Source organism: Neolamprologus brichardi, chromosome 20, assembly GCF_056152115.1.
Source record: "Neolamprologus brichardi isolate AB-2024 chromosome 20, ASM5615211v1, whole genome shotgun sequence".
NCBI lineage: Eukaryota > Metazoa > Chordata > Actinopteri > Cichliformes > Cichlidae > Neolamprologus > Neolamprologus brichardi.
The window spans coordinates 15905869-15932326 of NC_142123.1; the positions used below are offsets into that span (position 1 = coordinate 15905869).

Here is a 26458-nt window from a genome sequence, read left to right on the forward strand (position 1 = left end):
GCACACCATTAAATACCAGCTAGCCCAACTTCAGTTATCATACAAACATCTGCTTTTTAGTTTTCACTTCACTTATGTCCGAAGTGATAGCAGAGTTGTACGTTTTAGTTTTTCAGAATTCCCTCACTCAGACATTGCATATCATCTTTAGATGGAAACTAGCAAGCTAACTCCCTGCTAACTTCTAACTCCAATAAACTTCAGAAATTATGTTTTTCATGGATGCTTGGAAGTTAAACTTAATTCTTACACCTGGTAGAGCCAGCCCTACTGATCATTTTATTAAAGATGAAAGAATTTAGACAGTTTTGAGATTTTTTTAATATTTTCTCAATATTGCTGCTGAAACTGCTAACACTGCTAGACTTAAGAGAACTAGGGTTAGTCACTGTGGCATCACTCATTGTTTGTGAAGTCCCTTGCTGAAGCCTTGAGCTGAATGTTTTCACCACTTTGCTTTTTTGAAACCAGATGTGACAAGTGAGGGGTGGATCTGACTGTCACACTGCACTCTTACTAAAAAAAGCAGTAAGGACATATTGGATGACTTTTTTTTTTTTTTTAATTATTTTTTTTATACTTAGAATAAACAAATTTTTCAAATTAATGGCAATTTCTGTTCAGGATTGGTTAAAACATATGTTATCGGTATCATCATTCCCATTCCCCATCTTCGGCATGGTCAGACATGACTAAAATTATATCTTTGCGTTCTATTTAACTGATACAGTATTATTCACAGTAAGTAAATAAGTGTATATTGCAAGAGTATGTTACATCATCAAGTAACCATCGAGTAGCTTCTGTACTCTATTTGCAAGTGGTAGGGGTCTAGTAAGAGCAATATTTTTGCAATATTTCTACCTCCCCCTACCCCAAACCTCTCATCACCACAGAGTGACAACCTGTAACCTGCAGCCATCCTGAGTGCACATGTGTGGGTACAAGATGAGTTTGAATAAATTGAAACTATTGTTTAATATTATTTCAAAACACATGTAAAAATAACCAGCATAAGGAGGAAATCTATAAAGATCAAAGAACAGGGAAATTACAATTATGCAAAATAGCAACAGACCTAAGGAACAGGACAATCACACTGAATGTGCAGTTGAGGAGTGTAGTATCCAAGACAACAGTCTGCATGGCTCCATGGAATGAAATGGAATGAATTGATCTCATCCATGTTTGATCAGATAGCAGCAATTTATTAATTCAATTGCATTTGTTTAGCATCATCTCATTTTATATTATAGGCTAAGGGTACAACAATATTAGTGAGAGAACTCCAACAACCATAGCAAGCACTTGCTGATGGTGGGGAATGAAGAACTTATAACAAGAAGAGAACATCTGCAGGGACTCCAAAACTGGTCACAGAAAATATACAAGGTTAAAATAAATCTATCCATTCAATTTGTGAAATATACAATGTTGTGCAAAAGTCTAGAGGCACACTTTATTTCTTTATGTTTTGTTATGATAGGGGGAAATAGGTGCAGCCATTTATTGAAATATGTGTAAGGACATGTGAAAATACAGTATATGAGGCAATTTACAATTATAATTAGCTTGAAAGTTAACATTTGCTCTGATCACCTCTTTTAGGCAAGCTGTCTTGTAATTTCTTTAAGTAGTCTGCGTGAATAGTTCTCCAGTCTTTGTAAAGAACATTTCAAAGCTCTTCAGTGGACACTGTATTTTGTTCTATTCTCTCTCAAGACGATACCTCACAGTTTCAATAATATTGAAATCGTGCTCTATCTGGAGCCCCATCCATTTCTCATAATGTTCTATTGTGTGTTTTTCTATTATCCCAATGGAGCATTTTTCTCTTAGGGTTCAGGCTTACTTGTGGTTCCCAGTTTCCAACTATAGAATGGGAGACAGAGCCTTCAACTATCAGAAGACTCTCCTGTTGAACCAATTCCCACTTTGGGTTTAGGACTCTACTTTTAATTTTAGGCTTCAAACTTTCCTTTTTGGTAAGCTTTATACTTGGGGCTCAAGTCCTGTTGCCCAGCACCTGCATGTAGGGAATCCACTGATTCGTTTTCTTAATTCTTTATCCAACTTAGTGTCCCAAGAGTGGGCAAAGCACAGCCTGGACAGGCCTCAAAATATGTCTTGATATTTATATTTTATAATTATTAATTGATTTTTTATATTTATTGAGTATTTATATTAAAATATATAATATAATATAATATAATATAATATAATATAATATAATATAATATAATATAATATAATATAATATAATATAATATAATATAATATAATATAATACACTTTGACGTGACTTTTGTTGCAATAAATAAATACACAGAATTGAATGAAATGAATTCATGCTAGGCCACCAAAATTTTGATGCAATCAGAAAAAGGAGCAATGACAAGTAAAAGGTTTCGCAAAGATAAGAAGTTGTCGATTGAAATTTGGTTGTGGTAGTAGTCATTTCTGCCTAAAGGGTTCATTTGGATCTATCAGGGTGTGCAAGCTTGGTGTTATTAGATAAAGCTCACTCTGGCTTATTTTGTTGTTGTTGTTTTTTCCTTATGGAAAGGCCCAATAAAGATATTGCAACTCCACAACACTTTAACAAATTACCCATCAGTTTACTCTGACTGTGTCTGGGTTAATAATTTAACATTGACTTTTCACAGGCTAAATAAGGAACTTTTCTCACTGAAGTTAATGAGAGTCACAAAGTGAAGCCTGTACTTTAGAATAGAAAAGGCTCACTACATCTGCAGTCACAAAGTCAGGTCATCCTCAGCTGCCTCTTTAATCCTTCATCCCTGTTTTTATCTAGGATCATCTTCATTCGATCCTAAGCCCCGATTGTACCTTTCTCTGTTTATTTTACTAATGTTATCCCTTTTATTCTTATCCTGATTCCCCTCCTCCACCTCCCGTCTCTCCTCATCGCTGCAGAGACAGAGGGAACTTCGTTTCTAATCTAATCCTGACTCTTGATTAAGGATTATAGCTGGGAGCGTTCTCTCATGTGTTAATGCCTAGCCGCTGCTGTTACCCCAGGGCTGAACCGCCTACCCCTCCTCCCTCCTCCCTCTGCTGCCTGGCCTGCCTCCAGCCCCAGAACGACCTGCTGAGCACGATAGCTGTCAAACTACTATTTGAATACCTGTTCGAGCCATCCCGTACATCATGCAAATGTTCCTCTCGCATCTGTGAACCAATCCATCCACTCTTCCCTGTGCACAGCCACCCTTTTCCATCTGACCTGGATTAGGTTTTTAATCCAAATATGGCAAAAATGCAGGAGATGTTATCAAGTATGTAAACTGAACTAGAAATACAAACTCTCAGTAGTTAAGAAACTTGATGTAACTTCCTGCGTTTGGTAGCTCTCTGCTCTGGAGTCCATCAAAGTATCAAAGGCAACAGCGGCTGTTTCAGTCAGTGAAACCAAGAGCACGATTGGTGTGCGCTTGTTCCTCTTTTCCCCACCTCAGATGCGTACAGCTTAAACTTCCTCCTGCAAGTCCAGTGCGCTGCGCTCCGCCGCCCTGTCAACGTGTCCGGAATGACCCACACGAGTTAGGAAGGGATGGAACTCACTTAAAAGAAATGAGGAATATTCGACACCCGCTTATCCGAATTTAGAAGATAATTTATAACCAAAGAGATACTAGTCGAAGCGACTGACTAAAGCGCGGTAAGTGTCCTGTTATGTGTTCGCTTATGTTATGAGTGAGAGGGTATAATGTATAAATTTTAACAAAAACACACAAAAAAGATAACGGTAGGAAGTAAAACGGTTACAATAAAATATTTTTTAAGACTTGGAAAGTGGGTGTTTGATCATCGACAAGTTTTTAGTTTTATAAAGGCGATGCTCACTTCCAAAAAGAGGAAGTTCACGGTGCTTGACAGCCACCGCCTGCAGAAGTCACGGTGCATAAACTGCGATGATGAGCCGGTGGGCCGTGTTACGGGGATGTACAGCAGTAAAGCACCTTTATCAGAGTGTCCCGCGTCACTTTCTAAATGTGAAAATCTTTTAAAACGAGGGTCTGAAGTCCTTTACCGTGTTTGTGACAGTGCGTGTGAGTGGGTGCATGGGAGTTATTTTTAGAATGTCCATCTAGACTAAACCAGAAACAAGACTAGTTTCACTTCTGTTCTCTATTTATACACCAGCTTTCAATTTAAACGTTGAATGGGTTTAAAATCAGAGCCCCTAAAGGAAGACGACGGATATGATTGCAGTGTGGGGAAGACAATTATTTGTATTTTCCTGCTCTTACCCCACAGACTTGCACTAAAAGAAAGTCCGGAGGTGTTAGACACACCGCAGAAATGCCGATATTACATCACAGTACTTAGTAGAGCTGAATACCCCGTCTTGTCTTGCATTAATAGGCCTGAAGTCACTTCAGCGTCATTTTTCGAAATTGTCCTAAACGGAAAATTAAAGGGTTATTGCAACCCAGTTGTTTTAATTACATTACAAAACATAAAACAATTATTTTTTTCTTGTGTAGTTAATTTGTATTCAAATTTATGTATTACACAGTCGAAGTGGAATTGATCTGTTACGTATGTTATGTATATAATATACTGAGTTACACATAATCACGATTTATCCTGACATGACATTTATATGAGTTAGTTTGTTAGTTTAGTTTGGAAGGAAACACAATTCTCAGACTGACTAATGACTAAACCCTCATGATGGAAAGCTGGTGTATATGCTTTAAATGTGTTAACATTAATATATGTTAAGTCTTCGTTGTTTGTTGGTTGATAAAGATGAAAACTGAAAATCAGTCAGTACCCTATAAAGTCACTGGGTGCAGAATTATCGGGCACAAAATGTCCCCAGAAGCCACTGCTGTAAATGAAAAAGTGACTCGTGAAGTGGAAAAAAATGCAAATTTTTTTATTGTTTTTTTCAACTGAACTTAATGTGTTTAAACATGGTTTAAAATATTCTGCTAACTGATTTTAGCTTCTCAAATAAGATGACTATCCGGTTTATATAATTATCATCGTTTAAGTGAGAGTACCTCCCCTTGCTCATCTTTGTGATTCACGGTTCAGCTTTTTTTTAAGTATTTGAAGCAGTCTGAAGCCTGAGCGGTGGGGTCTTTTTATGAAACTTTGGACTTGTGTAAAATAAACATCGACCAGTAGAATTGTACAGCATGACAGTCAATAAGAAAAAGGTCCTCTTAAAATGCTGTACACTTGACTACAGTCATTTGATCTATGAAAGATCAGTTATTAGAAGACAGTCCTCTCTTACTTCAAGATTTACTGGACGACAGGTCATAAAAGCAATAAAACACAAATATTTTAGAAATCTGTTGAAAACTTGTTTAATACTGTACAAACAAACAGAAAATATCTCTCTAGTTATCTATTTGGCGAATGAAAAATTAATCTTTTTTTAATGTTCAAATTTGAGCTGACACATTGGACTTCTCTGAGAACTCAGAAATTAATGACGGATAACATTAAACCACCTAAACTAGATATTATTTTCAAGAGTGCAAGTTAATAAGTGCAACCTTACACTGATTATAACTTTGTTACCCAAACCTATCATACTTGTGTGACATAATAATAAAATAAGAATCAAACCATAAATAAAATTGTTTGTTCATATAGAAAGTATCTATTTTTATTTTGTTTTATCACATTTCGATTGCCATGTGTCTATCAGCCAAATTTATTAGGTGTTGTTGAGTGCCAGCAGTATACACAGATGCACAGGAGTAACCCACCAGGCTGACACGATGTCTTCCTTCTTTCTTTCTTTCTTTCTTTCTTTCTTTCTTTCTTTCTTTCTTTCTTTCTTTCTTTCTTTCTGTTGGTCCCTTGCCAGGCTGGCAGGTGATGTTGTTATGGCCTGAGGCAGTCCTAAACAGCTACAAACACAGCTTGGCAGTTTTTTCATAAAAAAGAAAGGCCGCCCAACAAGGCACGCATGAATAATTCCACTCCTCTGTCCCGTGAGAGAGTTTTTGCTCATGTTTGTTGCTGTAGCAGACTAGCTTAAATGTAAGATAATAAATGAGATACTTCCTTAAAGCCATGAGCATTAAAGCAGCCTGATACCTGCTCACCTGTTTACCTGTCAACTCACAGACAGGTAAAGGAAGCAGATAGCCTCCAACTACAAGTCTGCAATAGGGTCTATAAAACAGATACGTATATTTATGAATACACAGCCTAGTTGTTAGGAGTGGTACTCATTTGCATAGTATATCAGTTGCTAATTCTGAGCTGGGCCTTTACACTGCCAGCCATAGAGATTGAGTCGGTTAGAAGACACAGTGGTGTTATACTGTCAACATCCATATATGATATTACTGAATAAGTATCTTAGTTTAATTGTTCATTACAAATTCTTTAAAGTTGCAATCAGAGCTCGTAATCATAAGGTTAACCCTCACTTATATGCTTTCAGAAGTTGGTATTATCAAAGTAAATCACTTGCTAGGGAGCCTATATGTTTTCTTATCTCAGATCAAAAATGCATAATTGGAAAGGCAGCATTTCTCTTCTGAAAGACACGGTGCATGTTTTCCAGAACTGATGTCATATTATAGACGTTCCTATTGAAAAACAAAGTGCTTATTATAAAGTGTTACCACATCATTTATGAAAGAAGAAATTATAAGTTCCTCCCTCTAATAAAAAAAGTGAATTCATAAGCAAAAAGACAAAAGAAAAATCCTACCATTGGTTAAGTCAGTACAGGGTTTTTGCCATGGCAGCCTTACTTGGTCTGGTCAAAAATGCTGACAGTCAGTGGTGTCTTTAAAGTAGATGAGCCAAGCTGATCTCAGATAATGAAGTCAGATTCATCATGCTATCGTCTTCATCAAGTCTCCTTTAGCACATGTGCAGTCTGCCTTTAAAGTTTTTTAATGACTGTTTATTAAGGCCGTCGTGGTGTTTAAATTAAATACATGATGAAGAAAAGTCTCTTCTGTCAAACCATCAGTGCCCATATCATTTTTTTTATGCAGCAAAAAACAAACAGAAAAAACTTTTTTTTTAAATACAGTTAATTTATTTAAAAGAAAAGATAATGAAAAAAATACTGGCTGTGATTACAGTGGGGCATTTACATGAAATCATAAAGTCATGATAGCGCACCAATTTGTGATGTTTTGAACTGAAATGTAATGTACAACATACGGTGATTCAGTCATCACTGGCTGTTTATCTTTATCTTAATATAACATATATTTATGTATATTTATGTATATATACATGACAACTCAGAGTTATGCTATTTGTTTACGCCAATTTCCAGTTGTGATGCTAAGGTTACAGGTTCCTCGCCATAGCCTCTTTTTAACTTGAGCACATAGGAGTGGTAAAACTCCCTGCTAACTCCTTACAAGAAAGTAAGTGTACTTCCCAAAAAGTATTTTGGGACATAACCTTGTGTCAAACTCCACACTTTATCTTTTGTTGCTGTGATTAAAATCATGTTTTTCATAGGTGGAGATTGATAACTAGATATAGATTTGGGATTTCTATCATTAGACGCCATGTGTTTTTTAAGATTTTACTGTCAAAGAAACAAGGTGACTTTACAGGTTTAACAAAGCCATTGTTCCAGATAGTGCTTTTTTGAAGGTTGATGTGGTCTCGGCCACAAGCTGAGGAGAAAAAACAATAAGAGAACAGCATAGGCACAGAACTGAAACTGATGGCGTAGTCAAAGCATAAGAATTTTCCCATGAATTTGTCTTTCGTATCCCCAATAAAAGGTGAAAACAAAATTGCCATAAAAGCATTTTTTTAACCAAGTTTTTTTTATTTTTTACACAACAGAAACTGATACACTTTCACATTTAGACAGGATCCATGTTCATTTACCACTTATTTTTGTATATTTTGATGAGATGAATCACTAATTAGGGACTTCATTCCTTGTCTGCTGCAGAAGTAGACGAATCATAGGTGGTGACTGGTGAGCCATTCACAACTACTACAGATGTAGTTATGTTTCCATTCTGGTCTGTGCTTCACATTTAGTGTAAACATTTGTAGGTGTGAGAATCATAACAGACGAGACGGTTGTGGTTTTGTTTTGCTAGCCTACTTTATGTACACAATTTATTAATTTTTTTACTTAGACTGTATTGCTACGTTGTTGTTATGAAGACCATTCTTAGAATCTAAAATCAATAGTTTAACATTTAGTGGATTAATAGAGCAATATTGATTAAAGACTTGTGCAGACATGACTTGTGCAATAACTATCAGTTGCCTCAGCATGAAGTGTTAAATCTGGGGAAGCATATACATATATATATATATATATATATATGTATATATATACAGAGACACATATTTGGCCTCTACTATTTATAAGAACAGTATCTCAGTATACTTGCCATATTGCTTAGGGGAGTGGCACCACATGTCTGTGGTTAGAGGTCTTTCAAGATCATCAGGACACGATGAAATTACATTGTTGTAAAGTGGTTTGATCATTTCTTTATGTATAGTTTATTTTGGACTAGTCAACATATTTCTCTTAATTTAGTTAGAAAAATATATTATTATTTCACTTAGCATAGCAGTAAAGATGGTAACATAACATTAAGTTCTTATTAGGTAGAAATGGGTTAGCAGCCCAAGTCAACAGCCCCTTAGCAAAATGGATCCAGAGCCAGAAATGGCAACTATTTATAAATGTATGCGGGAGGCCTAACAGCTTATCTGAAGTTCATCAGTTCAGACTTTTGTGTTTTGTTTTTTTCAATGACTTCAGGCACTTTGGTTGTGGTATCGTTTACCGTTATATTTGTATTTCCTAAGTACTGTCAAAGCAGGATATGTTAATTAGTAGTCTTTAGAAATACTTTCTTTTTGCTGGTTCAACTCAGTTGGCTTCATGTTAAGCAGTCATTGTCATTTTTTCTCTTATACTCTTCAAAGAAACAAGTGTGTTCTAATCAGTATGTTTAATATTTATGTTAATTTTCAGAATTCTCAGAAAACACATGAAAAAAAGAGAAATTCTCTGATGTGAGGAGTCGTCATCCCCTCTAATCCATAATGATGGAGTGGATGAGCACGCAATGTTTACCGCAGTTACATTCAACAACCTCGTTATTTGAGACGGGTTAGCTTTTTTGGGAGATTTATTTTTCTTTCTAACAAAATACAACATCCAGGCCCTTAAGAATCCAAGGTCTTTCTATTGCAGAACTGATAATCCTCACACTCCCAGCTTTCATAACCTGGAGGCACAGTCCATTAGGATTAACACAGTTTTGCTGTTGTTCATTGACAGAAAGCTCCGAATAGAAGCTACAGTAAAGTCATTAGTGGATTTGTTTTCCCAGGTGTTCCAGTGAAGAGTAGCATCCATGTATCTGTAGTGTACGGGCAGAATATAAGCATTGGGATTAACAGCAAGTTGAATCATCTGCTACCACAAAGAGTATTTATAAAGCTGCCTTTAAGTTTGTTTAGATCTAAAAATGTTGCGCACAGCTGTAAAGTGGCCCCATTGTGAGGCCCTAGCAGGGCATTTTAACTGTCACCATCTTGCCGTTTTGAAACCAGACATGACAAGCGAAGGGCTAGATCTGAATGAGAAACCCTGGAACACTGCGGTAGCTACGTGTCACAAAATAAGGCCCGCTCTAAACAATGCACAGCTTTATCTGTCTTTCTGACTCTAATGGGACCTTACTTCATGAAAAAAAAATTTAAAGCGTCAAGGGTTTTTTTTAGGCAGACTTTAAATTATCCAAATAAGTCACCCCTCGTGAAAGTGTTTACAGAGATCTGCTTTCCCATATACTTCTGCACAATCTGACTTTTTGTATTCTAAAGGCCATTAGACCAAATTCATGCATTTATGCTTCACATTTAATCTTTTATGCCCTCTAGTTCATTGCCTGAGTGAAAAAAAAATCCTGTAAACCATTCACTATATCTGCAATAAGCTACTCTTAGCAAATTGATCAGTTTGAATTATCTGCAAAACAGATCTTGTCTTTAACTTTAGAGCTTAATTGCAGTAGATAACTCTTGGAGAAAAATGTTTTGCTGTTCTTTTTATTGGATATTGAGTGTTACAGAGATGTAATTGAAAAAGTAGTTTCTGTGTTCATAATATGTTGCATAGGATAAGCAGCTTTTAAAGTTAAAGTCACTGTGATGCTTTTCAGCTCTCACCTACTGGTAGCAAGGGCACAGCAACAACTGGGCACCCACACAATCAGACTGATATTATACTCTTGTAAAGATTCTGCACGTACTGGCGATGAGACATATTTAGGATATTATCACTGGATATAGTGATATTCAAATTATGCTGCAAAGTGAAGCGCTGTCAGGACTTCATGCGCCAACATCCCAGCCTGAGGACTGAGGTTTTTTTCCACTCCGGTGGTCCTTTTGCTGGCACTTTTGATTCAGGCTGTGTGGACAAGTTGGTTTGTCTTTGAAGTGTCTTGTAGGTGCGTCACATGTGGGCAAGACACTGACAGTTGCATTTTCACAGAGTAAAAAGCTCTCTTTTACTGTTTCGCTAATTTTAATTTTGCATTAGTAAAACTGCGACACCATGACTGTTCATTATCTAGAGGTATTGTACTGAGAGTTTTATATAGAAGTCAAAGAGGCCTCAAGTAGACATCTGAAGAGGAACAAGGTTTGGAGCAGAGAAAAGGGGAAGTAAATATGTTAACGCCACCAATTTTGACCTCAGTAACACCACTTCCTGTGTCTAAACATTTTCCATTGCTCGCCACTGTGCATAATTGACAGTATGGTAATTATTGCTGGCCATACTAATCTGCAGCTTCCAGAACAGATCAACAGCCAGTTGGAGAAAACATGAAAAATTCTGTAACCACTGATGTTTTTTGCTGCTTTGTGGCTTTTCTGTTTAGGCTTCCTTTGCTCAGGGCGATAATCTGCCTCTCTGAGGTGGCGGGAGATCAGACATGAACAGCTGTCTCTCCTGTGTCCTCTCTATCTGTGCATGTGCTATCAAACACAGTGTCCATTTCCTATCACAGACTCTCTCTTTGTTCTTGTTCCTGTAAAACTTTGTTCCATTTATCTGCATGCACATTTACATATACAGACATAAATGCGCTGAAACAGTGTGATACAAGGATGCATTCCCTAGATGTTACAGATGAATAACAGAGACTTGTGTGGAAATTATTTTGTTGGCACATGACACAGAAAGACTTACTTGCCAAAACTGCAAACATCATCAAGTGAGTCACGAACATGTGTGAGAACATATGAATTATTCAGAATAAACAGCAGTAGTGTGGAGTTCGCAGAAGCCTGCAGTATATCAAAAACATTTACTCACGGTCATCTGAGTTTTAAGGCATCTTTCTCTTCTCAGTCTACCGTCTGTGGTGACACATATATCTTCACATGCTGTTTTCCCACGTTACACACCCAAAATTAGAGAATTTTCTCAGTACATTTACAGTAAGAGCAGTTGGGTTGAGATAATGTCTAATGCTGAGTTTTGGTTTGGAGTCCAGCCTCCCGTGTTCAAAGTAACATTGGCCCATCCATTCACCTCAGCCACCCCCCTGAGTTACTTCTCTTTTCTTTTATCCACATAGCAAAAACATGATACATGAGGTTTAATTGTGAGCTGTGATAAGCTGAGGTATTGGTTGATTTTAGTTGTTTCCTGTGTGGACAACCCTATTCGGCAGTAAAAAACAAAAATTAACGATTGTAATCAAATTAATATTCAGCTTACAAGGAAGGATTTGGATTTACTTTAACTAAGCAAAGAATCCTCTGTAGTTCTTTCAAAGGTCATTTGAGAAATAATTTATTAAGCTTACATGTGTAAGAGAAGCTAGCTAACTCTTTACACCAGACCTTCCCAGAGTGTGGAGCCCGCCCCCTAGAGGGGGCGCAGAGCCATTGCAGTGGGGGGGGGGGGGGGGGGGGGGGGGGCATGAAAAGGTGAAAAAAAAAAAAGCAAGGCTTGGACACTGCTAGCATGGGCAGTGTTGCCAACTTAGCGACTTTTCAGACTCCCTAGCGACTTTTTTTCCAAGAAAAGTCGCTAAAAAAAAGACGTGAAAGCGCATATCGCTTTTACTCTCAACAAGCAGCGGGTGCTGTAACGCAGTCAGTTCTTCTTTTACTCTTATGCTGTTTTGTGTAACTCCACCAGAGTGCCTATTTCGGGTCACTTTTGCCGGTCCAGGCCCGGATTAAGGAGCAGGGTTGGAATTGTGACATTACAAAAAACAATAATTGCTAAAATAAATTTAATTTGTAGTTCTAAATAAATTCTAAATGCATTTAGGACGTTTTTTGCTCACTTTATGTCTCGTCCACGATGTTATTTCTCTCTCCAGCAGCGTAGGTTACAATTACATTGGCATGACCAATTATGCAAATTAGGTGATGATGTCATTTAGCGACTTCTAGCGACTTTTAGGACAACCAATAGCGATTGTCCTTACTGAGGAGTTGACAACACTGAGCACGGGGTGCCTACACAAACGGAAAGCAGGAGATGAAGCATAGCTGTCACACCTTGATGCCCCTGCTTTCTAAATAGAGGGACAGAAACTGTGTGTTTATATGTAAGCATGTAAAACCTGAAGATAGAGACAAAGTACTGTTAATCTGACTATCTGCCATTCTGCAATTCCTCTCATGTAAACAATAACGTGGCGCACAGCGTGACGTGAAAAAAGACACATACTTTTAATGTTGCATGACAAACTCTTTCTCTTCCTCATCCACACATAAATGCAAAAAATGAGTTTTGAAAAATCTCCGTTTTCAGTGATTCGAAACGCCATTTACGTGTGGACGAAACTGCTGCGTTTTCAAAAATACCCGTGTAGGTGCGGACGTAGCGTAAAAGAGTTAGTAGTTTATTTTCTTACTACCTGCAGTTTACTTGTATTTGCTTAATTGTTTACTAAATGTTTGAGGTGTGAAATCAAAATATGGGTGTGTGTGGTTGGAGGATGTGTTAGTGCGTGCGTGTGCGCGCGGGGGAGGGGCAACATTTTTCTGTAAAACAAAGGGGGGCCCAGCGAAAAAAGTTTGGGAACCACTGCTTTACACATTTATTATGAATCTTGTGCTTTTTAAACATCCTAACTCCTTCTGTGTAGGAAAAGCTAGAATCATATTGTTTGTTGCAGTTTTTGATACTATGTTTACATTAAAATTCCACAATTCTTAAGCTATATTAATTTATTTTGTACACTCCCCTCTCCTCTGAATAAAACCAATACAATGCTGTGTAAAAGTAACTGTCCCTAAACTGGCCATTCATGCTCAAAAACCCTCCAATGTGGTTAAATTAAAACAATTCTGCAAAGAAGAATTGGCCAAATGTCCTCCACAGTTATCACAAATGCTTGATTGTTGTTTTTTCTGCCAAAGGTTGCACAACTAGTTATTAGGTTTAGGCGGCAAATACCCTGAAAAATGCTGCTGATGTCCACGCTTTCACATCTTGCTGTTTCTCCTTTTGTTGTTATCTTGCAGAAGGCACCATGGGTTGTGTGGGCTCAAAAAAGGAGCAGGAGCCTCACAGCAAAGGAACGGGTAATGATGATCTGCAGAACCGAGCACAGACCGCCCACTATGTCAAAGACCCAACCACAGGAAACTCTGGGAATAAAGCTGTAAGTAGTCAATTTATGTCACAGCATAAAGTGTTTCATATTGTTAGCCTGCAATTAACCTCTATTGCCTCCACTGGCTATATGTTAGGTTCTACTAGATGACACACTTAAATAATGTTAAATGTACTGTAAAAGTATTTACTGGTCTAACTCGCAACAGTATTAGCAATATAATTTTACCATAATTGTTGACTGGACTTGGGCTGGAGTCTATCCCAGCTCTCATAGGACAAGATACAGGGTACACCTCTGACAGTTGGCCAGTCCATCACAGAGACAGAGACAGACAGCCATTTATGTTCACATTCACTCATACCACCAATTTCTGATCATTATTTACCTTAGTCTTAGGTTAGACCCCAGTCACACAGGCCTTTTTCAAAGGGCCTTTTCCAACCAATATGCAAGTGGTTGAAGGCAGTCATTATGAAAGCATCAATACAGCTCAGTAACCCTATTGTAACCACCATTAAAAAAAAGCTGACAAGTGATTGATTGGTGTGCTGCACCAAAAAAAACCCTGCTTTGGTCACCAGGCGATCGCCTTAGTCACCCAAAGGTTAACAATAGCAGGTTGTCTGCATGCACGCTGTAGCACCCTCTTTGTGACCAGTGAGAGGCAGCAGCCACTCACCAACCAGTCATGGAATACACAACTTCCCCTACCGAGTGACTGTTGTAGCTACTTAATGCTACTGGACACTTTAACCCAGTGGCTTTTAACTTAATGGTTGGCCACAAATGGAAAATGATAAAACCATTATTTTTCATATGTACATTCCCTTTTCCACGTAATGTAATTTTTTTTAGAGAAGTGCTTGATAAATGTACCTCTTTTGCTTTAATGTTTGACGTCTTAAAATAAACAACAGCTGGCAAATAGGTGCAGTAGCTCGGGAGTAGAATCAAACTGAAATATATTTGTAGTAAATAAACAGAAAGTACTTTCCATTTTTTGTTTTGGTCCAAATAAAAGGGGCAGACAGATTTTTGGCTTTAAAAGACAAATAATTATTATTCATAACATATTACAAGTACTACTTTACTTTAGTGATACAGAAGAGTAAGAACACATTTCACTGACTCAGAAGTGATAGGAGTCACTTCTCTTGTGCTACTCAAAAAGGATATATGCGTGACAACACACACTCTTAACTAGCCTGTGACTTGTTGTGAGTTTGCATACCGGCCAGACTTTGATCTGTGGCACGGGTAAGCAGCAGTGCTGCGGTCGGTAAGTGCGGTTCTTCCGGCTACTGTTTCCTGTGTACTGACTATAGCATCTCTTTCACCCTTAGTCAAGAAAGAGGAAGTAACAGAAGAAGAAGCAGAGTACAGCAGTCAACTAGGAGATGTAGAATGAAAAGGGATAAGACAGCTCTCGACTTGCACATAGTATTCTTTTACAGATGTCTAAATATACAGATGTTACATCTACATGCCTGGTTTCTGCATAACTCTGTTTATTTTTATCATTGTAAAAAAAATAAACACTTTGTGTCAAAAACTGTGTGACACGAAGAGCCGACTTACATGTCAGAAACCTCAAACAAAATTTACTCTATACCACATTTAGATTTCTAGATTTGATATGATAAAGTCCTTCCTTCCTTCGAAATGTGTGTTTTCAGTAACATGCCTCCAACATGAAGTTTAAAAAAACCCATGTAGAATAAGAACCAGTTATTTTATTGAAGCACATTAATGTGCTCGAACCTAATAAATACATTTGCAATGAAAGAAAAGCGATTGATCAAGCTTTATCTATAGGACATTTCTCAAACTTGAATCCTGGGTAGCATATCCTTTACACAGTTTGAGGTTAGGAAATGTTTATAATAAAAGAGAGGGCTCTTTTGAAATTCATTTTACTCACAGAGTCATCAAAATGTATAGATGGACAGAGATATGATCCAAGCTTTCCAATATAAGATGCCTTGAGATGATTTGACACTTTATAAATAAAATGTAATTGACTGATTAAAGTGATTTCATTGCGTGTATGTTCACTGTGTGTCTCTGTGAGTTGTCACTAGAGAAAAGCCCCTATAACTGAAACTTCTGAACACCAAATTGCAAATAAAGAGCTAAATATTTCCATCAGGAAACAGAAGAAAATATAGAGGGGATATTAATCCAGACCTGGATTACTGGATTACTGAATTTCCCTCAGAGTGCTTTTTCGAGATGAGATGTACTATATGCTATATACTATATGTTTTCTTTTTTAGCATTTTGCCTTTATTGGATAGAGATAGTGGAGATGGAGAGGAAAGCAGGGAGAGAGAGAGGGAAAGACATGCAGCAATGGGCCACTTCTTTCTGGCCATGAGGCATGTGACAGCACTTAAGCTATGTCATCACACACATTCAATTCATAACCCAATTTTTTGGATTTCAGATAACTTTGATTTCATTCAAATTGTACAGTAGTTTATTATTATTGAATTTGAAGAGAATAACTAACATGATATGACACCATAATACCACCAGGAAGTGGGTGGACAACAAGTCCAATTTTTAACTAAAAATTGGAGTTGTTGTCCAATCGTGCACTAGTGTTTTGTGCAGGATTTGTAATAATTACTACAGCTTTAAACGATTTTCTTTTAGATTTTGAAATGATTATTTGAAAGAACTTACTTTTTTTTCTATCTGTCTTTCCACAGGCCAAAATGCCTTCCAATGCAAACATTGCAGATGGTGAGTCTCACTCTATACGTACAGCAACACCAACATGTCGGGACTTCATTCCACATCTTTTATTACAGTAGCACGTTTAGCCAGTTACAGGTGTTTTCCTTGCCATCACAAGTACATGTCACAGATATATGAGAACAGATATGTCAAATTTAAAAAACCAAGATGTAGGTCAGTGTTGGTTAGATGCAGAAAGCTATGTCTTTTATGCCAGAAAGAGGAAGAAGACTCAGCGTGTGTGTGCAGAGCGAAAACCCCTCACACTGCCTCACCACGCAGGCCTTCAAAACTAACCCTATTGCTATTATTATCAAGCATACAAGGAAGTCAGTCTTGTAGCCAGAAAACGGTGAACCTAGTGCTAGCTTAAATCCCCCCTGAAACAAACAGAACAATCAGTCGCTCTCACGTATTAGCAGTACTGGCCAAAAACCTCATGCACATAGATTTAAGGTGACAATGAAAAAATGAAATGAAAAAAAGTTTTACTCTGCACATGACAGCAACAGTGCATGAGGCCTTCCTCTGCTTTCTTTTTTTCTGCTTTAGGGGAGAGTATCGCCATGGCACTGTACGACTATGAGGCCATTCATGAGGGAGACCTTGGCTTCAAGAAGGGAGATAAGCTGAAAATCTTAGAGGAGTAAGTTCAACCACAAAAAAGATGGTTTATATTATTTGCGGTTTGAAGAGTTATCAGGTTGTTCCGTGTTCCAAATTTAGTTTGGGGACTTGTGACACTTCTGACTTGCCATGTTTCTGTTAAGTCTTCACAGATGCTGTCTTTCACTCTCTCTGCAGATCAGGCGAGTGGTGGAGAGCTATGTTAATCAGTACAGGTCAGGAAGGCTACATCCCCAGTAACTATGTAGCCAAAGATACTCTGGAGGCAGAGGAGTAAGCAGACTCACTCTGAACACAAAAATACACATGCACACACACTTGTGTACCATACTAGTAAAACGAATAATATGACATAGTGTTATTACTGATAATAGGGAAATGAGCATTATGTAAGCTAAACATATTTAAACATATTTAGATGTCACGTTTTTAAACTGAAAATGAACTTGGTAACACAGAAAACAATATGAAGGTAAAATGAGGGCATATACAAAATAGCCGCTACAAGGTTTCAGTACTGACTTATCTGTTTCCTACTGTTAAGGTGGTTCTTTAAGGGCGTAAGCAGGAAAGATGCTGAGAGGCAGTTGCTGGCCCCTGGGAACAAAATTGGATCCTTCATGATCCGAGACAGTGAGACTACCAAAGGTAAGTGATGTATATTTGAGAAAGACACTCTTTGTTCTTTTGTTGGCTAAGAGAAGAAAGTTGAAACATGGACCAAATCGTACATTAAAATAATAATATTAATATTTCTTTGTAACAAAGGACAGTATATACATGGGCTAATTACTTGTTAATGTTAATAGTTAGTTTTAGTTAGTTTTAATGTTAGCATTTAGAGTCATAACTATAGAAGCGATAAAAGGATACTTTAGCAGACTTATATTTCATTTGAAAATGAATGCTATGTTTCCAAAGTGTCTGAAGACTAGACATATGACTTCCTGTTAACACTAGCATGAATAAAATTAAAATTGTGATGGAATGTCCATGTGATGCTCACAGCTTTTTCTGTTTCCTTAAATGAAGCAAAAACAAGAGAAAAGACACTCCAGTTCAAGCTAGATCTCTTGTGTGTTGCTTTAATTTGCTTTGAAAATTCCCTGTGGATAAGATGCTGTTTCTCCTTTTCCACAGGCAGCTACTCTCTGTCTGTCAGGGACAATGATCCTCAGTCCGGCGACACAGTGAAGCATTATAAGATTCGTACACTGGATAATGGAGGATTTTACATCTCTCCCCGCATCACTTTCAACACCCTGCAGGAACTGGTCAGCCATTACAAGAGTGAGTTCTAGCTATCAACAAATCTCACGCTCTAGTCCAGTGCTGACTCATTCAAACGTTTCACAGCTGTGCTCACATTGTTTTAATAGCACAGTTAGGTTATCTTCTGTTTGCATTGAATTGCTGACGTTGGGACTTCTTGGGGGCGGCCAAGCAGCTCCAGCTTAGTTTGCATTCCACTGAACATTATTCTTATAGTAGTGCAGAGCACACTCTGCTGGCCAACTTTAATATGGCAGCCATTGTGGAACATTGCATTGCTCTGTGACGAGTACTACTATCATGATTTCTCAATAGCATTATTTCTTATTCTATACTTTTCTACCACAGAGGTACAAAATCAAATTGCTAAATATTCATTCTGCTACATACAGAGCAAGGAGATGGTCTCTGCCAGTCCCTGACTAACCCATGCTTGAGTCCAAAACCTGAAAAGCCGTGGGAGAAGGATGCATGGGAAATCCCAAGATCTTCACTCAAACTGGACAAGAGGCTCGGTGCTGGCCAGTTTGGAGAAGTGTGGATGGGTGAGATAGATCTTCATCATTGTAGAATCCATTTGTTTATTGTGATGTTAGATAGAAATCTATTTCCTAATTGTAATTTTTTGTTTGTTTGTTTGTTTTAAGCCACATACAACAAACACACAAAGGTAGCAGTGAAGACCATGAAGCCTGGCAGCATGTCAGTGGAAGCGTTCATGATGGAGGCCAACCTCATGAAGACTCTACAACACGACAAACTGGTTCGACTTCATGCTGTCGTCAGCAAAGAGGAGCCAATCTATATTATCACTGAGTTCATGGAGAAAGGTGTGTATGTGTGCCTGAGTGTGTATTTGTACATGACCACGTGGGCTATTGATGTCAGCGATTGCTGCAACATCTTTGAAAAGTGTTTTCCCATGACATTTACGTTCAAAATGTTTATACTATGTTACACTAAAAATGAAGGGAGATGCTCTTTGCTGTGAGGTAAAAGAACATTTGAAAAAGATGAACTGATCATAGCTAATACAAGCAGTGGCTATAGTTAAAATGGGTGATAATAATAAGTATCAGATAAATAACTAATGCCATCTGTTTGTTAATACTTTTGCATTTGTGTGCCTACAGGTAGTTTATTAGACTTCTTAAAGAGTGATGAGGGCAACCGAGTCCAGCTTCCAAAGCTCATTGACTTCTCTGCTCAGGTGAGAATATATTGGTCACATTCAGTACTGGTGCTTTTGCAAGCTTGTCCCACCTGTTCCCCTGGTTTTCTGGCTGTAAATGAAACTTGTGTTTGTATGCAGTGCAAAGCACACGTCCCAATATTAAAATCATTTTCAAAATTCAGCTCTTGTGTTGATGTTCTCTGTGAGAAATTCTAACTGTAAAACTGAGCAAAGTAAAATGATTAAAACTCCCTGAAGGATAATGTAATGGCACTGGCCTACCAGTAACACCGAACAAAATGTTCCAACCATGTTTAGTCAATGAAAAAAAGGAAATATTAACTACAAAGAGGAACAATGAAAGAAGAACTACAGGTTACATTGTGCTATTGTGCTGAATATTTTAAGAATGAATGTAAATCTTCAAAAACAGACATTTTTTGTTACACATCAACAGGCTAAATTCAAATTTTCAAGCAGCTACCATTTCTTTGAAGCTAGTGTGCCTTGAGAATATGTGCTTATTTTACCCTAATTGGCTTGTTTACTGTAAGTACCATTCCACTTAAATCCTATTTAGTTTTACCTACATATCACCAGTTTGTGCTAACAGTCTTTCACAGTAAACACAAAGCAAACATACTCACCAGCAGCTTCTTTAGTTACGCCTTGCTAGTACTTGCATTCAGAGCTGCCTTAATTATTTGTGGCATAGATTCAACAAGGTACTGGACACATTCCTCACAGATTTAGATCTATATTGACATGACAGCTTCATGCAGTTAAGCAGTGGATCTATGATCAAAATCTCCAGTTTCACCACATGCCAGAGGTGCTCTATTTGATTAAGTTCTGATGACTTTGAGGCCTTTTGAGTAGCCTAGAGTGAACTGATATTGTAAAAAGCAGTTTGAGATTATCTGCAAGCAGATATGAGAAGATACACACACTATAGTCATAAAGGCATGGTCATGAGTGTATGAATGTGTGTGTGAATGGGTGGATGACTGGATGTGTAAAGCGCTTTGGGGATCTTAGGGACTAGTAAAGCGCTATACAAATACAGGCCATTTACCAGGCCATTTACCATGCTTAGCAACAACATTTTAATTAGATAAACAGTGGTGGTTAAACAGTGCTTAGTTAGTACTAAAAAACTCAAACTGGGCCAAGAAAATATCCCTCACACCATTATACCACAATCAGCAGCCTGCACTGTTAAAAGAACGAATGCTCTGATGTTGTTTATTCCTAATTCTGACCCAAGAATGCAATGTTTTTCCAATATATTGTTATCCAATTGACCTGCATGACCTGCAGCCTGTTTCCTGTTTTTAGCTGACAGCTGTCACATATAGTATGAAGTGGTTTTTGCTACAGTAGCCCATCTGGTTCAATATCTGTGTGTTCAGAGATGTTCTTCTGCTTACCATTTTGTAAACAGTGGTTAAAGTTGTTAAACTTCATATCAGTTCAGAGCAGTCTGGCCATCCTTCTCTGACTTCTAACTTGACATAGGCAAGCCATTTATGCTCAGGGAACTGATATTTTCTCTTCTGCACTAGAGAGGGTAACGTGGGAAACCCCCAGGAGATCAGCAGTTTCTGAAATACTAGCCCATCTAACAACTATACCACCTTCAAAGAGAGTGAGACATCCAGGTTTTTGCAGTTAATCCGTGGGGGTGCATGCATATTTGTTGCTGTTGCTGTTGAGGTGGTTCCTATTAAATACAAAGAACAGAAAGAGAAGGGGAAGGGAAAAAGGTCACCTACTTTGATTAAATCATACCATGACTGATTTTTTTCATGTTTATTGATCAGATAGCAAGAGAGGCTGATCTTATCAACCAGTAACACAAAGGTGCTAAAGGGAAAGAGTACCCATGTGAATCCTCATGCATATTATAGCAAAATATCTGTTGCTATTATTACCAGCAGTAAAATGAACTGAAAGAAAAAGGGAACAGTGTTTCCTTGCCAGTGATATTAATTTTTGGCAACAACTTTTTGTCCTCTGTCATTTTTGTTTCTAGATTGCCGAGGGGATGGCCTACATTGAGCAGAGGAACTACATCCACAGAGACTTGAGAGCTGCCAACATCCTGGTCAATAAGGCTTTGGTGTGCAAGATTGCCGACTTTGGCCTGGCTCGTATCATTGAAGACAACGAGTACACAGCCAGGGAAGGTACAGCGCAATGTTTCCTATTACAAAAGATCCGGGCAAGTATCGTCCCAGAACAGATGGAATAGCAGCAGTCACAGTTTCATCAATCAAAGGGAAATGACTTTGTGTCAGTGAAATATCAGATTACGACCCAAATGACAAAACAAGCAGAGAATGACGATAAGAGCGACTTACCTCATGGTTTGCACATTGTAAACATGTCACCAGGAGATCCGTATCATTAGGTGACAAGTGATGTCTCACTGTCAGCATTAGTTCCTATTCTAACTGGGTTTTCAATTATTTCCAACCAGGTGCTAAGTTCCCCATTAAATGGACAGCCCCTGAGGCCATAAACTACGGTTCTTTCACAATCAAATCTGATGTCTGGTCCTTTGGCATCTTGCTGACTGAGATTATCAGCTATGGGCGTACACCATACCCTGGTAAGTGGAAAACACAAGAGTTTGACACAAATCCCATGAAAAGCAGGACATTTGCACAAATAGTTGGTAAACAGGAGAAGCTTACTTGGTTAAAAGTGGCCTACTAAAACAATTAATAAATCTAACAAGCTAGCATGGGATTTTTTGAATATATAAACATGGCTGTATAAAAAGTTAGAATGTTACTAGAGATATTCAACACATGACTTTATACTTAAGGAGGACACTAAATAATCTAAAGAATGGTAAAAAAAACAAAAAAAACAAAAAAAAAACAGACATATTGTATTAAAGAAGATGAACAATAGTAGTGTTCTTGTTCTGATAAACACAAAGTTGAGGTAGACAACAGTCAGGTGGAGCAGCAATTTCAGAGGCATGCTTTGAATAACAAATCCTGTCTTACTGTATGTATAGTCTGTGAACGAGGAAGTGCTCTAATGGTATCTATCAGATATTGCTAACACTTGCTTGGTAGCTTCACTGGCAGATTGCATTCTTGCTATACTGTAATAACAAGTAGGATGCTAGTTTAGGTTAGCAAGTGACTTCTTTAAGTTCCTCTTAGTACAACTAAGAATAAATAACAGTTCATTCGCTGCAGCCACGTCACCTTGAGTGGAAATTATAACATAGCTGCCTTAGTTTGGAATGTTATTATCATGAAGGGAGAAGCTATGCATAGGCGATAGATAAACCTATCCATTAACAAAGACAGAGATTTTCCATAAGTATTTTTCTTGAGTCCATCCTGTAGTTTTTAGTCTGAATCAAAGTTGTTCATCGACCAACTAATCAAATGAACCATCACCTTCACCAAAGCACTCTAGATTGTCTTACTCCTACATTAGTCCTCTTCTTTTTACTTTTATTTGTTCCATTATTTTCAGGTATGACCAATCCAGAAGTGATCCGCCACTTGGAGAAGGGCTATCGAATGCAACGTATGGATAGCTGTCCCAAGGAACTATATGACATCATGATGGAGTGCTGGAAGAACAAGCCTGAGGACCGCCCCACCTTTGATTACCTGCAGAGCGTCCTGGAGGATTTCTACACAGCCACAGAGAGCCAGTATCAGCAGCAGCCATGAGGCTAATGTTTCAGAGCACATCCATTCACACCTACTGTAACTTCTACAGGAAGCAATGCAGCTCAGGTCACACACACATATATGCAATCTCTACAGTTCTGTCTATATGCGTGTCAATCTTTTTCTAATTTATAAACATATAATTCTTAGTAATAAGGGACTGTACAGAAATTATAGATGCATGAAAGTTTTCTTTAAGGAAGCAGTCACAATGTAAGATTCTTAATTTTGTTAATAGTCCCACAGGTTTGTTATATCTGCAGCCCCCGATATAATAAGTGATGCACAAACACATCCATCATTTGTACCTGTAGTCATTTTTTTTGTAGTCATTTTATTACAGACTGGACGTATCATGGATTACTGTAAGGAGGTTGAATGTTACGCACAAGACACATTGTCTGACATTTTGGGAGGGGTGAGTTGTATTACTTCACTTTGCAGGCGAGGCATGGGTTAGAAGGACCAGAAAGAGTCTCCTGAAAAGCGTATTTCCAGGAACTGTGGAGGAATTGCACAAACCAGAGAAATAATTTTACCTCCGAAAACCTCCCCCCTCAAAGTCCAGGAACTCTAGATTCCAGGAACTTTAGAGGTGGAGCTTTCTGTTTTTCAACCTTTCTGTTTTCTAGAATAACACCAACTTGTCTGGACTGGAGAAGTTTGTGGTATAGCTCTATATGGTGGTATAGCTCTTTAAAATGTTTCCATGTGCACCAATGCATGACGTAACCTTTTAGTTCCTTGAAAAAAAGATTCATGGGTAATATGTATATGCACTGCATGTGAAGAGCGCCTGCAGAGTTCAGAAGAGCAAAGACAAAAGAGTGAATTTGCAAGAGGCAGAAAACTATTTTACTAAACAAAAACAAACTATAAATAGCCCTGCGTGTTTTTGTTCTTATCAGCACTGTAATTTGTGTACAGTCCCTAACATTTGAATGCCTATGAAGGGTTTTTTTAAGCTCACATTAAACCAGACTCTCTCACTCACAAAATATTATGGTAGCACAAACATGGCCCCATTCACAAACACCTGCAGATTGCTGTTATGCTCTAGCGCACATTGTCCAGCCATCAACCACAACACAGATGTTCACAGGAAAATGTGTTCAGCTCTAATAAAACTATAATAAAACAAGCAATCCTGCCACTGCCCCCCTCCTCCCATAAAACTGTGGTGTTTCACAGGAAAGCGGGTATTGTCTGGCTGATTCTGCTTAAAAGTACTATTTATACTTTTCATTATGCTGTGGATTTAGCATTACTTCTTTATAGTGCCTTTTGCAGTGGATTTTTCTTGCAGACTTAATGTGTACGATATATTCTGTATAGACATTGATATATATGAAGAGATGCAAACATTCAGGCTCTTTAGCTAATGATACTTGTTGATTTCTAAATGTTTCTCTTTTATTACTTAAATTATTGAGAAAGCAGTGCATAGGTACATTTCACATTGGACTTTTTTGCTAATTTTATGATCTGAACGCCATTGTATCTTCAATGGAAGTGTCTTCCTAACAGCAAATGCCTTTTATTTTCGTTTTTGTGAAGGAACTGCTCTATTTTATTTACATTATGTGTCTCATCTTGAAAATAGTAGATTTCTTGCACAATACAACAAGCATTTCTTCTGTAGTTGATCAGCAATAGTAAATCACATACTAAAAGCAATCCTATGTTTACTACTTGAGTGGTTCTAATGCATTTCAGGGGCCCCAGATGTCATGAGAGCTTTTTGAGGGGGAGTAAGATTTAATGATTTCATGCTGTGACAAATTTAATGCCATTCATAGAGTGGGAACTGTGAGCAAAACATATGAGAGCTTTTTTTTCTTATATAAACAGGTATGATTCATTTACAATGATGACTAAATCATTGCCAGCACTGTATATAGTTATATTCACAAAGTTGAGTATATTTTAGTGTTTTTCTTAATTCTTCAATATAAAGCCCTTGTGATATTTGTGAGATGCTTGATTCTGTCAATGCAACTGTCATGAAATAGAATAAACTACTTTAAAAACTATAAGTGTGTATTGGTGTAACAGCAAGCAACATATTTTAAATGTGACTCTAGCAATGATTCCACTACCTGTAAGATACCTCACCATAAACCCAGACATATGCCTAAATGTGTCTATGTAAGAGCTACTGGAGGGTAGCTCTTACATAGAGAGAGTCTGCTGGGGCCTAAGACAAAAGTTCATAGAAGGGTCTCCAACCAGATTTGATCATCATTGTGTTATAAATAATAAATTAAATAATTGTTTATTTAAGTGAATTTTTCGTTGACTGGACAGAGATGGTAACAAAATTATATATTGTTTAACAAGGAATTTAGAATGACCTACACATGCAATGTAATTAGCATTATCAGCATTTTGATTGTTGTTCTCTTTTGCTGCTTGTCCCAAAAACTGAAAGGTACAGTGTGTAAAATCTCATCGTTAGATATCAGTCAACTGCAATCAACTGAATTACGTTTTATACCCCTCCTAATTCAATTGCATAATCCTAGCTACTTGGCCACTGTAGGACAACCAACTCTGGCTGTAATTTATGGCAGTAAGTTTAGGCTATCAGTTCGCGGCTTACCTCAGCTGTCAATATGTTTTCACATCTACTACTATGAAGGAGGCTGCAAAACTTTGTGAAAGGAGTCCAATACAAGGAGTCAGTGAAGCTCACTTCTGTCTGATCACATTGATAATGAGATGAGTTGTTGAGGATACCCTGAACTTTTCACTTGGTAAGTGTTGCTGTTTTTGATGCTGTTAGCTGCTGTTAGCTGGCATTAGTTAAACTTTCCTTGAAGTGGATCTAACATTGTTTGGCTCTTAGCAAATAAACTCTTAAAAAATGTGAAAATGTAACCAGCCTTTAATCAGAGGAAAACATTAGCTGGTATAATGTTAGCTTTTAACAGGGGCAATTCTAGGATCAGAGCTTTGGGGGTGCTGAGCACCCAGAGAGCTGCCCAGCCAGGCAACATAAACTACTGGTCACGGTGAGACTTCTTCCCTGTCTCTGTCAGTCCCTGCATCCTTAATTGTCTCCAGTTGTCCCGAGTTCTCTCTGACTGTCTCCTTGGTGCATTTAAACCCCTGTTCCTCCCTGTCCTCGTCATCTGTTGTCTTCATCTCCGAATCAGTCATTATAATTTTACCATCTCTGTGCAAGTCTGCAAATTTCTTTATTAAATCATAAGATTTAGACGGTCTAAAAGTTGCCCTACCTATTATTGGCTGAGGTTTTAGTAGAGTTGTGGCTGAACCACATAAAAATATATCATTAATTTTAATCTCCCCAATCAATG

The 26458-nt window shown here is 37.8% G+C and overlaps 1 protein-coding gene across 1 annotated transcript; it reads left to right on the forward strand.

Annotated features, from left to right (window-relative positions):
* The first annotated feature begins 3531 nt into the window (after positions 1-3531).
* Positions 3532-25028, forward strand: hck (HCK proto-oncogene, Src family tyrosine kinase). Its single transcript, XM_006804029.3, has 13 exons — positions 3532-3682; positions 13519-13658; positions 16328-16361; positions 16908-17001; positions 17160-17255; positions 17527-17630; positions 18123-18272; positions 18647-18799; positions 18902-19084; positions 19388-19464; positions 21464-21617; positions 21911-22042; positions 22933-25028. The coding sequence occupies exons 2-13, from the start codon at positions 13527-13529 to the stop codon at positions 23133-23135; spliced, it is 1512 nt and encodes a 503-aa protein (XP_006804092.1). The 5' UTR covers positions 3532-3682; positions 13519-13526; the 3' UTR covers positions 23136-25028.
* Positions 25029-26458: the final 1430 nt, after the last annotated feature.